Source organism: Malania oleifera, chromosome 5 (genome assembly GCF_029873635.1).
Source record: "Malania oleifera isolate guangnan ecotype guangnan chromosome 5, ASM2987363v1, whole genome shotgun sequence".
In the NCBI taxonomy this organism is placed as follows: domain Eukaryota; kingdom Viridiplantae; phylum Streptophyta; class Magnoliopsida; order Santalales; family Ximeniaceae; genus Malania; species Malania oleifera.
In genome coordinates, this window is record NC_080421.1 from 84280918 (window position 1) to 84296036 (window position 15119).

The window sequence follows — 15119 nt, forward strand, 5'->3', positions numbered from 1 at the left end:
GGTGGTATATTGTCAGCTAAACACATGGGTGTGGGATCCATAATCCATTGCAGCAGTGTCCCGACTAAATGACTAGATTATGAGTTTGATTGAATCTGGTCTCAGTTAATATCGAGTGAAATCTAAGTAGTCCAAGTGAGAATGTACTTAACATTGTGTTAATTAAATTCTTTCAATAAAAATCAGTTTTGACTATTTTGGCTAAACTCTACCCGTCGGATATAGTTAAGAGACCCTATTAATATTTGGTCATGCAAGAGAGTTGACTCACTTGCTCATAATATATATAGCACTATCACTATCTTTTAATATATTTGTATGGAGAAAGCATCGATTTTGATATTCTCTTGATGTTTAAGAGAAAAAAAAAAAAAAAAACCAGTAATACTAAAACAATCTGACGACAGACATTTTTGTACTAAAAGTTCATAGTTCATTTCCTAAGATAAGGTGAAGATGATTAGGAAAGAGAGATGTGCTGCCTCTTTTTGATATGTGTCCCAAGCTGATACTCGCAGCTCTTGTGTTGTGTACTTGTGAATCATATTGATGTTTTGCATGCTTAATATATGTCATGTAAATATAACAAGATATTAATGCAGGTTTAGTAATGTGAAAATCATTTTGAATGAGATAGTTTTATTTTTATTTTAAATTTTCTAAATAATTATAAATATGTCAACTTTTCTTTTATTTTTTAAATGTGTATAGAAAAAATGGAAAACATATTTTTATTATTTTCTAGACTTTTGATTTCTTATTCTGTTTTCAAGAGTTTAATCTGATCCTAAATATCTTTAGATTATGATAAAATATAGTATAAAATTGTATTCATTTTTTTTTTTCCAAATCCAAGTTTTAAACCTCATCATCCCAAATACTATTTTATTGATTTTTTGGAAAATTAAAAAATAAGTTATCTTTTTTTAAATTATTTTTAAATCTAAAAAAAACTATTTTATACAATTAATTAAACAAACCTCTTATTTTCTATCTTTTCAATACAAATATTGGAAAACAAAAAAAAAATAGTTAGATTAAATTTGTATAATTCTTTTGAAAACTAAAAATGCAAAACAAGAACTATTTTTTTGCGTAACTAAACGAGCCTTAACATTTATTGTCACTTAACCTAAAAAATGATGAATGAAATTAAGCAGACCTAATACACATTTGTGCTAATATAGGATATCATTCAAGTTTAATATATTCTGTTTTATCGTCTTTAATAAAAGTGTATCATGAGACAAACACATCATATTTGAGTGTTCATATTTTAGTACACATATATAAAGTGTTGTGTTATTGAAAAAAACTATTTTTCATATTAAATAGTTCTATAGATTGATCACAAATATTTAAATTGCCATGATGCTTTGGCTGAGTGGTAAAAGAGAGGGGGGAAAAAAAGAAAGTAAAAAGAAAAGAAATATCGACCAACATACCTCAATTTTTAAGTCCAGAGTCAGCTCAAGTAATAAGGGTGAAATTGTGACTTTGAAGATCTTAAGGTCACAGGTTTGATTCCCCCTTGAGACATTATGCCGGTGAATTATCATAAATGCGTCAATGGGTGAGTAGCTTTTATCCCATGAGTTTGGTGTCGTTGTTTAATGTGGCACAAAAAAAAAAAAAAAAAAAAAATCTCACCATCATTGCAGAGTAAACCACACATATATATATAACAAAGGTAAGGACAAAAATGAGATATATATATATATACATGTTGTAGTTATGAAGGCATGTGCCCCATCAGTATTGAAACCACGCGCCTGATACAATATTGGGCATCTAATAATTAGTTGATACTCTAAAATATTTGGCCTATAGGGTTTTAAAAGTGATTGAATAGGTAGTAAAGTTTATAGTCACTTGTCCGTTATTATATATGTAAATAGAAGACTTAATTTTTTTTATGATTATATTTTCAATGATGAACAAAATTTTATTTTATAATTAAAATTAAGATAAGAAAGATCAAAGGTTACTGTCATGTAAAAATGAATTTTTTGGTAATTAGTTTATTGCAATTTTGTTTTATTTTTTCTATTTTTTTACTACCCTTGGGATGAAACCCAAATATGAAAATTTTTCATTTTTTAAATTTTTTTTTATTATATTTTTTAAATTTCAAATGTAACTTATGCAAATTGTAAATCCCCTAATCAAATTGCCTGCAATTTAGATTTACTCAAAGAAAAAAAAAAAAAAAAAAAGACAAAATGAATCTTGTTTGTGCATTGTGAGTGATTAGAAATTCGCCACAAGGAAAAGTAATTAAATAGAGCAAAATTAAACTTATCACTTCATTTTTTTTTCAAATTTTTCAATCAACTTTTTATTGCATTCGACGCATTCCCAACTTATGTTATTCCACGAACCGAATGCGTCAATTATATGCAGATGTACCCAATAATTCTTTAACATGTAGTCATATTTGGAACATTTATAATATGAAAAACATATTCAAACTCATTGAAGCACAAGAAACGCCATCTGAAAATAAGACCTAAGATTATATTTGCAATATTATTTCTCATGTTAGATTTGGATTTATGTAAATTTCTAAATTTTATATAACTTTATATTATATTTTATCTAAATTTACACAAATTCAAATTTGAGTTTGAAATTCTTGAACTCCCAAACATTGAATAATTCATGTAGAGATATCAAACGATTCCAACCAACTACTATGTTCTGAAGCTAAAGTTAGATGAAAACAAAAGACATCTTTATAAAACAATGTTTCTTGTGTTTTCCCTGCAAAAAATATAAGAAAAATTAATTCTCCATTACACAATAGAAAACTGCGGAAGTTATTTTCATTGATTCGAAGATGTCCTAAGGACGGTACAGAGTATTGCAGTTATAAATTCAAATTTAAATAACGTAACAAGAAGATAATAGGCTATCAGATAGCAGATTTACAATATATATGTTACAGCAACTACTACACTTGACAATAATATTATCCTGATTCCATTTTCGTAACAGCTTCCTTCCATTGCTAATGGCTTTTCATATCTTCCGTCTCATTTTGCAGTTCCAATGGCTTCTATTTTGGATCTATGCTTAATTAACACTACACAGCACATTGGTTTAATTATAGAACTAATTATTATCTATTGGGCGTTCTTAATTAATGGATGGCTACAGCTTCATTCTGACAGATTTCAAAACTATTTAATTATTTTTAAATTTTATTTTAATAAAGTGATCGTCTTGTGGAAAATATGTTTTTAACAAATTTTATTTTTCAAAACTAAATGAGTCTTTTTTATTATTATTATTATTATAGAATGGAGTGATGCATGTGTAGATACAACTTTCTATCGGTTATTGAAGGAAGAGAAAGAGTTTAGAATCTTGGCAGTGGCACAGAGACAAAATATCTATTATATGCATATATTTTTCTGAATAGGGCCAAATTTGGACCAATAAATAAACAGTGGCACACGCAGACAATATCAGGGAATCTTGATTTTGTCTTCTGTTTTCTTTTTTCTGCCCTTTACCTTTCTTCTTTTCTATTTTTTTCCCTCCATTTTCTAACCTTTAGTTTCAGAATTGAAAGTCACAACTCACGAACAAGATTCGGCAACTTATTTTATGAATTGCTGATGCCTACAAGTAGATGCCATTGCATTTGCACACGACGATTTGTCTACACCAGAGCTAGATTTTTTCCTTTGGCCGCCCCCCCCCCCCCCCCCCCTTTTTTTTTTTTTTGGGTTTGAAGGCAGGACTCGATGGATGTGATGCATACCGCTTAGATTACTAAATAAAGGTGTGGCGACCAGCCGATGCTCCTCTGATGTTTCTCTTTTTCCCTTTCTTCTTTGGGCGGGCATCAAAACCATGGGTGAAAAATTGCATTTTGTTTTTGGGTTTTGGCTCAGTAATGTCATCCACAAACGCATTTTGACGATTCACAAAGCTTTTTGCATCCGCTGAGCTTTACCATACCAAGTATATTAATAAAAGATTCTCTCCCTCCCGATTTTTATGTTGCAAATCAAAAATTCTCCTGCCCTTCTTGTTACGTTCGTAAATGTACTCCTCGTGGAAGTACATCTCTGGGCCAGTTATGTCCTCCACCCTTCAATCGTCTCCCCTTAGATTCTGAAGAACAATCCCCCAGCCCAGAGCAATTGGAAAATGCAAGTCCCAAGGAAGACAGACAAAACAGAAACCACCCCAAGCCGAAAGCAAATTTTTTACCCTCATGGCGTGCCTCCCACATTATCATGGGTCAAAAACCTCAACAGTTAATAAAAGTGCATTTCAGGGGAAAAAGAGAGACTGCGTTCAGGAAAAACAACTAACTCTCAAGTCATTTTTTTAAAGGCCTAAACAATAGCTAAGTGCAAAAATATATGGTATTGAGGAACAATAACCAAGCATCTGAACCAAATAGGCATTCCAAGAAAGCAACTGCACTTGATGTTTTAAGTTCCTGCATACAGACTTCAAAATAATGCAAGCCAGAAACAACAGGCAGAGAAGACAACAGTTCCAAGATTAACGCTTCTTGGAGACACCAACAGTCTTTCCTCTACGACCAGTGGTCTTGGTGTGCTGCCCACGCACCCGAAGACCCCAGTAGTGACGGAGACCTCGGTGGTTCCTGTACCATTGTCAAAAAGTAACATGAGACATCCCCTTCCCTGTATTAATATACAAATATGGATCATGACAAAAACATAAATTAAGACAAACCTGATCTTCTTTAATCGTTCAAGATCGTCCCTCAGTTTCATGTCCAACGCATTGGAAACCACTTGGGAATACTTCCCATCTTTGTAATCCTTCTTCCTGTTCAGAAACCAGTCTGGGATTTTGAACTGACGGGGATTTGCAACTATCACCATGAGGTTGTCAAGCTCAGCAGCTGATAGCTCACCAGCTCTACAAGTGACACATCACACCAAAAACATCAAAATCCCAGGAAACACAGATTTGCAACAATTTAAACCACAAGTCTAGCACCATAACAATATTCACCAAATCACCCTAAAAGCACATTGAATTACGCAATTCAAAACTAAACAAGTGGGTGGCAACTTAAAACAGAAGATATTAAAAAAAAACCTAAGGGAAGAAAGGGTGGGGGCTACTTTTGCAGCTTTTCTGCACACAGAGCAGACTACCAAAAAATGGCACATACTTAGCTATTTCGATCAAAAGTGGAAATTAATATGCAAAACCAGTAGGGGTGTTGCATATATACCTGGTTTCACTCAGGTTCCTTAAATTCTTTTTGTTTCCCAATTAGAGAATGCTGCATACATTTAGAAGGCATTTTAAGCTACATGGAAATACCTGATATGGAACCGAAGAAGCCTAAAGCAAATGAAGAGAACTAATGTTTGTTCAGCCCCAAGGTGTTTGACTGGGGCAAAAGAATTTAGCCTTGTGCTAGACTAGAACAGAGGAATCACTCATTTAAAATCAAAATTCCAGAAAGCTCCTCCTACCTAATACACACGCCCTGTGAGTGGATACTTGCAGCATGACACTAGTTGCTTCCTAAGAAAGGAGCTGGCTTGTTCCTCGAGCAAAATATTACAAGATCTAACATTATTAAAATATTCTAAAAGATACCATAATTATACAACACATAACTAGAGTCCTATGATTCACAATGCCAGTCATACGATTCATATCAATTCCACACCAAATCGATTCGAATCTTAGTAGCAAATCTAAAAACAACTGAATCCTAGCCGAATCTATCGTTTCACATCATGAATCTATTGAATTGATCTGCATCTATCAATTCACATGATTTTGGACCTATCATATCATAACAAACCCAACCAATTTAAAAACTCCAAAACAATATTTCTTTCTTTTTTTATTGCTTCTGTTTTTACATGATTACCTTCCATTCCTTGTCAACATCAATTTTGTGCTCAAAAAGAGAAAATAGAATTTTAGGTCTTATGTTGCCTTCACAAAACCATTCTTCACTCTAGAAAGAGTATAGTGCTCAGCCATTGAGAAGAAGGGGAGGAATACTCACAATAAAAAGCTAGTTCGTTTAGCAGTTTGATCAATTATTAACATATTTTTAGGTTAATTTTTATTATTTTTAAATCTGAGAAAGAATGGACATGAAATATTTTTTTTAATTGATAGAACTTCAATAGTTCAATTTTTTATTATATTTTCTTGATTCCTTAAATAGCAGAAAGTTCATTATGTTATTGACATTTCCTAACTCCTATTACTTTTCATTTGTTTAGGGAAAGTGTGCACATAAAATAAGATTTTTCTTAATTATCAAAATTTAAATGTATTTTATTATTTTGCATTTTATTTGTGTATCAATATAAGCATGTCATTTAAAATTGATTTTGGAAAATTTAATGAATCTTATGATTTGATTTGATTCTCGAAATTAGAATTTCAATTCATCATTCGAACCTCAATTTGACAACAATTATACTACACTAGTCAACAAACTTCTAGAATATAAATTCTGTTCAAGAATCAAGGTAAATGGATCGACTGACTTCTTTTGCCCTTTCGGGCTAGGCCACATCATTCTCCTCCACTTCGTTTATATTTTGAAAAAAAAAAAAAGGAAAAAAAAAGGTCCCTGAATTTTGAGAGTAAAGTAGATAATAAGTTCAAATTTTCCACAATCAATCTCCACGTACAGCTGCACCACTGTATCTTGTTGAAGAATGTTGAACCTTCTTGCATTCTTTGCAATGGGCATCCAATTACACCAACAAAGAACCATGAAAAATTCGAACTCAAGCAAGCATAGTGAAAGGGATCATCATAATGAGTGCATAGACACACGTCCGCCAGGTACTAAAAAGGGAAGCAAACCATCATATTGAATAGTAGATTTGAGAATACGTTATTAACGATTAATTCTTCAATAGAAACAAATTGTTCTTCAGCTAGCTTCCTTTATTTGGCTCAAATTCAATAGAACAGTTGCTTCCTTCTCCATAAATATGTTTTTCAGACCATATTGTGTAGAAAACAATCTTGAAATCATTGATAGATGATGGCAATTTTCCAAGAATAATACCCACATCAAACACAGGTTGCTTGCTCCATTATAGTGGTGAAGCAACAAAATTTGATACAAATGGCTAATCAAACATGGCTAAATCTCCCATTTTTGGGAAGAATTTACTCTATGCAAATCGATGCAGTTTAATCAGTGAGGAATTTGACCAAGGGAAACAAAATAGATCGACAATACCAATCACAAAATAACACAGGGACCGTTTGCTATTACTGTCAAAAATTATGAAAACAAAAACTATAAACAAAGACTAAAAAACAATAACAATAAGTATTTCTCAAACTAAAACAAATTAAAAGTTTGATTAAATAAATGGTTGTTTCTGAATGGACATGTTAGAAGGAATAATAAAGGTTATGAGAGATACATATAAGATATAGATATGGAGACAAATGAATGTGGGGAGATGATCTTAGACTTTGCTACATCATATGATTTTATTACAATAAATACTTACATTAAGAAGATAGAAGAACACATAATAACTTTTAAAAGTGGACAAAATAGAAAACAAATCGATTTTTTTTTTTAATTAGAAGGGCAGATCGTTTATCATGCAAGGATTGTAAAGTTATTCCACATGAAAGCCTAACTACACAACATAAAGTCTTAGTCTTAGGTATATGTATTAAAAAATGGAAAAAAAAGAATAAAATAAACTAGTGTAAGAGAACTAGGTGGTGAAACCTAAAGGGAGAAAATATAATAAAATTTAAAAAAAAAAATGATCAAATATGCGGATTGGACTATAGAGGATGGGATAGATACAAATACTCTTTGGAGTAGATTAGCTAGGTCAATTAAAAAATATCAAAAGAGATTTTAGATAAATCAAAGGGAAGATTCTCGAATAGTAAAGAAAGTTGGAAATGGAATAAAGATGTCCAAAAAACTGTAAAGATAAAAAAAAATTGGTATAAAACATAACAAAAATGTAGAAACATGGATCACTTTGAAAAGTATAAAGAGACAAGAAAAGATGCAAAAAAAGCCGTTAGTGAAGTTAAACACAGATTATTTAATAGTTCGTTTGATAGATAAGATACAAAAAAAGGAAAAAGAAATATATTTAAACTTGCTAAAGCTAGAGAAAGGAAGAGTAAAGACTTAGAAAATGTAAAATGTATAAAAAGTAAGGATGATATTGTCTTGATTAAGGACAAAGACATAAAAGATAGAAGGCGAAGTTACTTTAATAAGTTGTTTAATGAAAATCAAATAGAAGGCTTAAACTTAGAATTGACAAATGAGGAAAAAACTAAAAATATGAAATTTATTCGCAAAATTAGAGTTAAAGTTAAGTTTGCACTAAAAAAGATGAAAAATGGAAAGACTATAGGAACGGATAACATCCCAATTGAAGTTTAGAAATGCTTAGGTGATAACAGAATTATATTGTTAACGAATATATTTACTACAATTATAAAAACTAAAAAAATGTCATATGAATGGAGGAAAAACACTTTAATATCTATATATAAAAATAAAGGAGAAATTCAAAATTGTAATAACTATCGTGGAATTAAACTTAGGAATCATACGAAAAAACTGTGGAAAAGGGGTAGTTGAACAAATATTAAGGCTAGAAACGAAGGTTTCAAAAAATCAATTTGGTTTTATGCCTGAGAGATTTACCACAGAAGCTATATATCTTTTAAGCAGATTAATGGAAAAGTTTAGGTGAAAAGAAAAGAGACTTGCATATGGTATTTATTGACTTAGAGAAAGCATGTGATATGAAAACTAGGGAAGTTCTATGGTGGGTTTTAGGGGAGGAAAAAGTGTATTTAGTAGGGTGTACTGATGTCATTAAGGATATGTACAATGGAGTAATGACTAGTGTAAGGATTATAGAAAGAGAAACTAGAGAATTTCCAATCACCATTGGTATACATCAGGGATCTGCTTTGAGCCCTTATCTTTTTACTTTAGTGATGGACCAGCTAACTAAGAGTATTCAAAATGAGCTTCCATGGTGTATGTTGTTCGCATATGATATTGTATTGATTGATGAAACTAGGACAAAGTAGAAGCTAAGTTAGAATTATGGAGAGAAACATTTGAATCTAAAGGCTTTAAGATAAGCATAAATAAGATAGAATATATAAAATGTATTTCAAAAAAATGGTAGGAGGAATACTAGAGACAAGGTTAAATTTGATGATGAAGAAACAAATAGTACTTGTAGATTTTGATACCTAGGATCTACTATGCAAGCTGAAGGAGAAATTGAAGATGGTGTAATGTATAGAGTTAAAGTAGGTTGGGTAAAATGAAGAAGTGCTTCAAGTGTGCTTTGCGATCGTAGAATATCCTTAAAATTAAAAGGGAATTTTTATAGGACGGTTATAAGATTCGCTATGCTATATAGATCATAATGTTGGGCAACCAAAAAACAAAATATCCAAAAAGTAAAAGTTGTCAAGATGATAATGCTTAGATGGATGAGTGGTATAACACTGAAAGATAAATTAAGGAATGAACATATTCTCGGTAAGTTAGGTGTAACTCCTATAGACGATAAGATAATGGATGGACAACTCAGATGGTTGGAGCACTTGCAACGTAGGTCACATAGTGCACCAATGAGGAAAAGTGAGTTAGTTACTGTGGAGAGCAGTAGAAGGGGTAAGGGTAGACCTAAAATAACTTGAAATGAGATAGCAAAGATTTAATAGCCCTGAATTTGTCACAAAAAAAAAAAGTTCATGATCGCATAAATTGATGGAAAATGATTCATGTAGCCGACCCAGCTAGTGGGACTTAAGGTTTGGTTTTGTTGTTATTGTTATTGTATTTCACTTTATTATTATATTTCAAAACTTGCTTTACAAGGAAAATCTTCTTGTAGTGACCATTGAAAAATGTTTAAAATATTTTTCAAATAGAATTAATTTTTATAAATATTTATTTTATTATATCTCAAGATCATTCTATTTCAATTTTAATACAAACTTTTGCATAAAATGAATGATTTAATCCAAAAAAAAAAAGCTAGTTCTGGATATTAAAATATAGGGAAATAGGTTGCCAAAAACCTCAAAATCTAGTTTCCCTTTTTTTTTTTTTTTTTGCAAACAATTGAAAGCCAATTACAAAAATAGACAACTAGCAATATAAACAAGGGCATTTTCACAATTTGTTTCTTCACTATACAAAAACAATAAAATAGAAAATAGAAAAGAGAAAATAGAAATGATACCGAACAAACCATCAATATTACCCAGCCTTGTGCATGATTCAAAAGGGGCTATCACTAACCATACAAGCTAAGAAGCAAGGACAGAAATGTTGATGCAACACTACATAGACACAATTAAACTTTCGATAACATTATGTTTAGATACATTGCATATGAAAAATATTAAGTATAAATATTTATATAACCAAAAAAAAAATTTAAATAGACATGTATTATCTTATTTTCTCCTTTTTCCCAAAATTAACCACATCACTTATTTCGTTGTAGTCTTTACAAGTTAATTGTAATTTTAATTGGAAACTTATACTTTTGGATGTTATCTCATAATTATAATTTTTTTTTATGAATAAATGAAAGAAAGTCATATTCCAACATGTTATCATGTGTCCAAAGCATGTTTAAAAGTGTGAAAGGAGTGTTCAATACAAGTCAAAGAGATTTCTAACATTAAAAATATACTTTAAAATTATCGACATGTTTTTGACGAGTCAAATACACATAAAGAAGTGTTCAACGAGACCAAATGTCCAACGCACAAACACACTACCCTTCCAGAAATTTAGTGCTTCGCAACTTGTAACGCAATGTTCAACAAATGCCAAACACCTATGTTTTAATTCACTGGTAGAATATAAATGTGTACACATGTATATAGATGCGCAAGACACTAAAAGGATAAATTGAACAGTATACACTTTCTTCCTAAGGGAAAGATCTTACTTGATTATGAATAGTGTTTTAAAAGGCGAAGGCATAAGGCAAGGTTTTTTATCCCTGGTAAGGCAAGGCACAAGCCTCAAGATGTTGAGGCATAAGCATTTTAGGAATTTAATATTTTATTAAAAATATACATAAACAAATTATAAACATTAAACTTTATAAATTTTATTATGTATTTTAAACCCTAAATAACTTAAAGTGGGGCTAAAGTCAAAATTTGATGTTCAGATCCTAATATGTGTGCTTTTCTTGGTTAAAAATAGCCATGTGTCACTTACATGTATATAATAATAAGTAAATTCCACAGCAGATCCCAATCCCACATCTCTCAAGTCTTTTGTCTCCCTACTCTCTCGTCTCTCAGCATCTCTTGACTCTTCTCATCTCTTCACTTCTCTCTCTCTCTCTCTCTCTGCTTGCTTCTCAAATCCCGCAAACAATCTCTAAATGCAACCGGAGAGAGGTCATGCAGTGGATGAGATGTCTGCAAACAGTCGTCACTGCTCACGGAATGACATAGAAGTCACAAAGATGAGAGAAGACACTAAGATTTGGAGAAGGTACGAAGAAATTCAAGTGTTGAGGATTTGCCAGGTCCTTGACATGGACAAAGATCACATAAGAAGATAAAGTTGCTAGAGTAGGAAGAATTGGTGTCAATTGATCATCCAAAACATGGTCAAAAGTCATGAGCGAGGATTGTTTGTTAATGGAGGCTTCTTGATTTGAAGAATCTCAAAGAACGAACGAGCAAGAACCCTAATATTTATTCTGTACACAATCTATAATACGTATGCATCTCTGGTGAAGGCATAAAAGGCATGCTTTTTGGGTTGAAGTGTATGCCCAGTGCAAAAAGACACACTATTGGGGATTTTCGGCTTTAAAATTGTGCCTTGGTGCGTTTTGGGCAGAAAAAACATGGAGGCGCACCCTCCTAATAACACCTTTTAAAACAAAGATTCTGATTTCTGAAGCAAGATATTAAGGGAATGCTTAGTTAGAAAACAGTTTTCTTTTCCATTTTCAGATTTATATATAATAACAAAAATGTCAATTTTTGTTTCCCAGATTTCCAAGATTTATATAGGGAAACTAGAAAACAATAAAAAAGAGTTCTCCAACTTTTCTTCATAAATTTGGAAAATTTAGAAACAAGGTTACATTATTGTAATTAATGGAGTCGTGAGAAAATAACAAATGGCTTAAACAAATTAGTTTCCCATTTAAAATTCTGCATCAAATATACAAGTCCTACTTAGTTGTCACAAGATAAACATGAACACTGTTTCTATTTTTTATATAAATATTTGCTTACTAACTAAAAAAATAAACACAAAAATTAAAAACATCATAAAGCCTAACAATGAAAAAAACTGCTATCTGTCACTAACTGTCATGAAAGACAAATTCAATAAATAAACACCAAAACAGCACCCCTCATCCTTTTTTGAAAAAATAGTTTATGCAAAACATCAATAAGAATGGTATAGATGTGTATATTTTTATAATAAAAGAAATTCGCTAATAAGAAAGAGATAAAAAAGAAAAGGCATCCTCTAATCAGAAACTAAAGACAATTTAGAAAGGACAGGCCTGCAATGCCTTTGCAAATCAAACAAAGAAATACCCCAAACCATCCCCAAAGAAAAATGTCCAAAAAAAGCCAAGAAAACAACTATAACCCATAACAAATACAAAGACATTATCATTCAAGATCCTTGCATTCCCATCAAATCCACAATGTAAAAAGAAACAGCATGTAGAGCACATCTTAAAAAATTCTACATTCTTACTTCTCCCAGAACCCCCACGACTGCACCAACATTAAGTCTTTTACTTGTTGGATTACCCATAACAGTCTATCCACTCAGCAACATAGAAAAGGATGTTCATCTGTCTTGTTAGACTCTAAACACATCATAAACATATCTAGGCTAATTTCCTACTCTGCAATAAGTAAACGCCTTCATCTTACAAGAAATCTCAGCATTCAAAATTAGATCATTTAGAGAAAAAGAATATGAAGTTGAAGATTTCATAATCACAGAAAAAAAAATTAAAAAGAAATTAGAATTATCCCCTAACCAAATATGTGAAAGTACACCTCAAGGGGAAGGGGGGGATTCAAAACTCTCCAGAAATCAGCTAGATCAATGACCTTTCCTTTATTCAGATTCTAAAAAAAAAAAATGGAAATCTTAAAATAGAGAGCTTGCTACAAAGGATAAGAGCTATTGGAGCATTATGATTGATAGAAAGCCTAAAAAGACGAGGCATCAAAGCTTTCAGAGAATTCTCAACGAGCCTCACATCTTCCCAAAATTGAATATCGTTAGTGCTACCAAACTCAAAAAGAAACAAACTTTTAAGGACTCACATGAAAAGGATTGCTGCTATCTCTAATGCCACACCATCCCTACAATTATCAACTTATTTTAACAACATCGTGTCATAGGAACTTCCATCAAGAACCACCATAATCATTCCCAACTTGAGAGATGTTTTTGGACAAGTCTCCAAACTAAATCCCAACTAACAAGATGATCCTCTTACCATCACTAGTGCCCAACCATAAAAAAATTCTCATAATCCTCTTCAATATTTATTCTAAATTAAATACAAACAACTCTACAAAATTTATGCTTTATTGTACTATATCTAGAAAAACAATAATATTATCACTATTCCGTTCATAATCACATGCTATCTCGTGTTTTATATACCATTACATGACATGGACCTGAGTTGCATTACCGGCATTCATAGAATCCCCCAACCTAACCCACCCAACCCAAACAGCACACAAAGAATGGTTTCAATTTCAAAAGTGCTCATGAAGAGAAAAGGAATTCCATATAAGCCAAACATGGGGGATCAAGTGACAGGTTTACTATGCAAACAACCTGGTCCTACCCAAATATAACAGCACAAAATAAAAAATAAAAAATAAAGACAGAAGGCTACATATGCAGCTGGTGCTATAAGGCTTCCCAGAAAAACTCTTTCCAATTTAATTTATGCATCGATATCAAAGATGCCGTTAACAAACCAAAAGGAAAAACCCCAATACTCTGTTTGATAAATAATGAAAATGCAGTGAAAAAAATCAAAAATAAATCAAACCAAAAGGCAAAAACCCAACATTCTGTTTGATAAATGATAACTAATGAGATGCAGGAAAAAAATCAAAAATAAATCAAATCACTATTTAGTTCAAGATGTGTCAATTGTCAAAAATAAAAACCACAACTCAACTTAGACCAGTAACACTACTTGCATTAACAGAGCGAAATGATACAGTGTCTGAAAACCAAAACAATAGCCTCAAAATTGATCACTTTGTGCCAAGTTCCACTAACTTCTGAGCACGCAAATATTTAACGAAATAAAATGGCAACATTAAAATAAAATTAACCTTTTGTTCATGTCGACATCGGCTTTCTTGCAGACGATGTTGGCAAAACGGCGACCAATACCTTTGATGGAAGTAAGGGCAAACATGATCTTCTGCTTGCCATCCACGTTTGTGTTCAGTACACGAAGAATGTGCTGAAATTCTTCATTCGCTACGAGCGACTGCGACCAAATAAAAAATACAATGAATAAACACTGAACAATATAAGCAGAGAGAGAGAGAGAGAGAGAGAGAGAGTTGTTTGCTGTAGAACTAACCATGGCTATGGATTCAGACTGGCTCCACCAGCAGCTCTCTTCGCGTGCGCTACGACGGCTCCGAAGAGAAGAAATGCTACGGGGTCCAAAATGCAAACCCTAGAAGTGAAAATTTTTATCTAATGTGTAGCTGGCGGGTGGTTTTTTAACTTTGGAGGCGATCCATTAACGCCGCCCAAACCAACTTGTTTATTCGACCCCAACCCGGTCGATAGCGATTCGAAATGGGGTTCAAAGCGCATGGTTCTCATTTTTTATACCAAGAAAATTACATAAACTTTCCGTCTTATCCAAAAACAAGAAGTTATAAGCTATATTATAGTTTAATTATAATTATTAAACTCTCATGTATTCTCAAAATTATTATATAATTAACTTTTATTAACTCAAATACGTAAAAATACTAAAACATTTCACATAATTAGAATCGGAGTTTTTTCCCGTTTTAATATTATATATAAATAAAAT

At 31.9% G+C, this 15119-nt stretch overlaps 1 protein-coding gene across 2 annotated transcripts; it reads right to left on the reverse strand.

Moving 5' to 3' along the window:
- Positions 1 to 4271: 4271 nt before the first annotated feature.
- On the reverse strand, positions 4272 to 14878 carry LOC131155629 (small ribosomal subunit protein uS13z/uS13y/uS13x). 2 transcript variants are annotated; one of them, XM_058108885.1, is made up of 4 exons: positions 14652 to 14878; positions 14395 to 14555; positions 4723 to 4911; positions 4272 to 4630 (listed from the first exon to the last, which is right to left on the reverse strand). In XM_058108885.1, exons 1-4 carry the CDS (start codon positions 14652 to 14654, stop codon positions 4525 to 4527), a joined length of 459 nt encoding a protein of 152 aa, XP_057964868.1. In that variant the 5' UTR covers positions 14655 to 14878; the 3' UTR covers positions 4272 to 4524. The 2 variants fall into 2 exon arrangements, with proteins under 2 accessions (XP_057964868.1, XP_057964867.1); XM_058108884.1 differs by having other exon boundaries at positions 4272 to 4911; positions 14652 to 14810.
- Positions 14879 to 15119: the final 241 nt, after the last annotated feature.

Bases quoted from the DNA above. Each gene is read 5' to 3' on its own strand.
- LOC131155629 (XM_058108884.1), bottom strand. The intron at 4,912-14,394 runs GTTAATTTTATT...TGTCACTTGTAG, and splicing joins GATGTCGACATGAACAAAAG to AGCTGGTGAGCTATCAGCTG.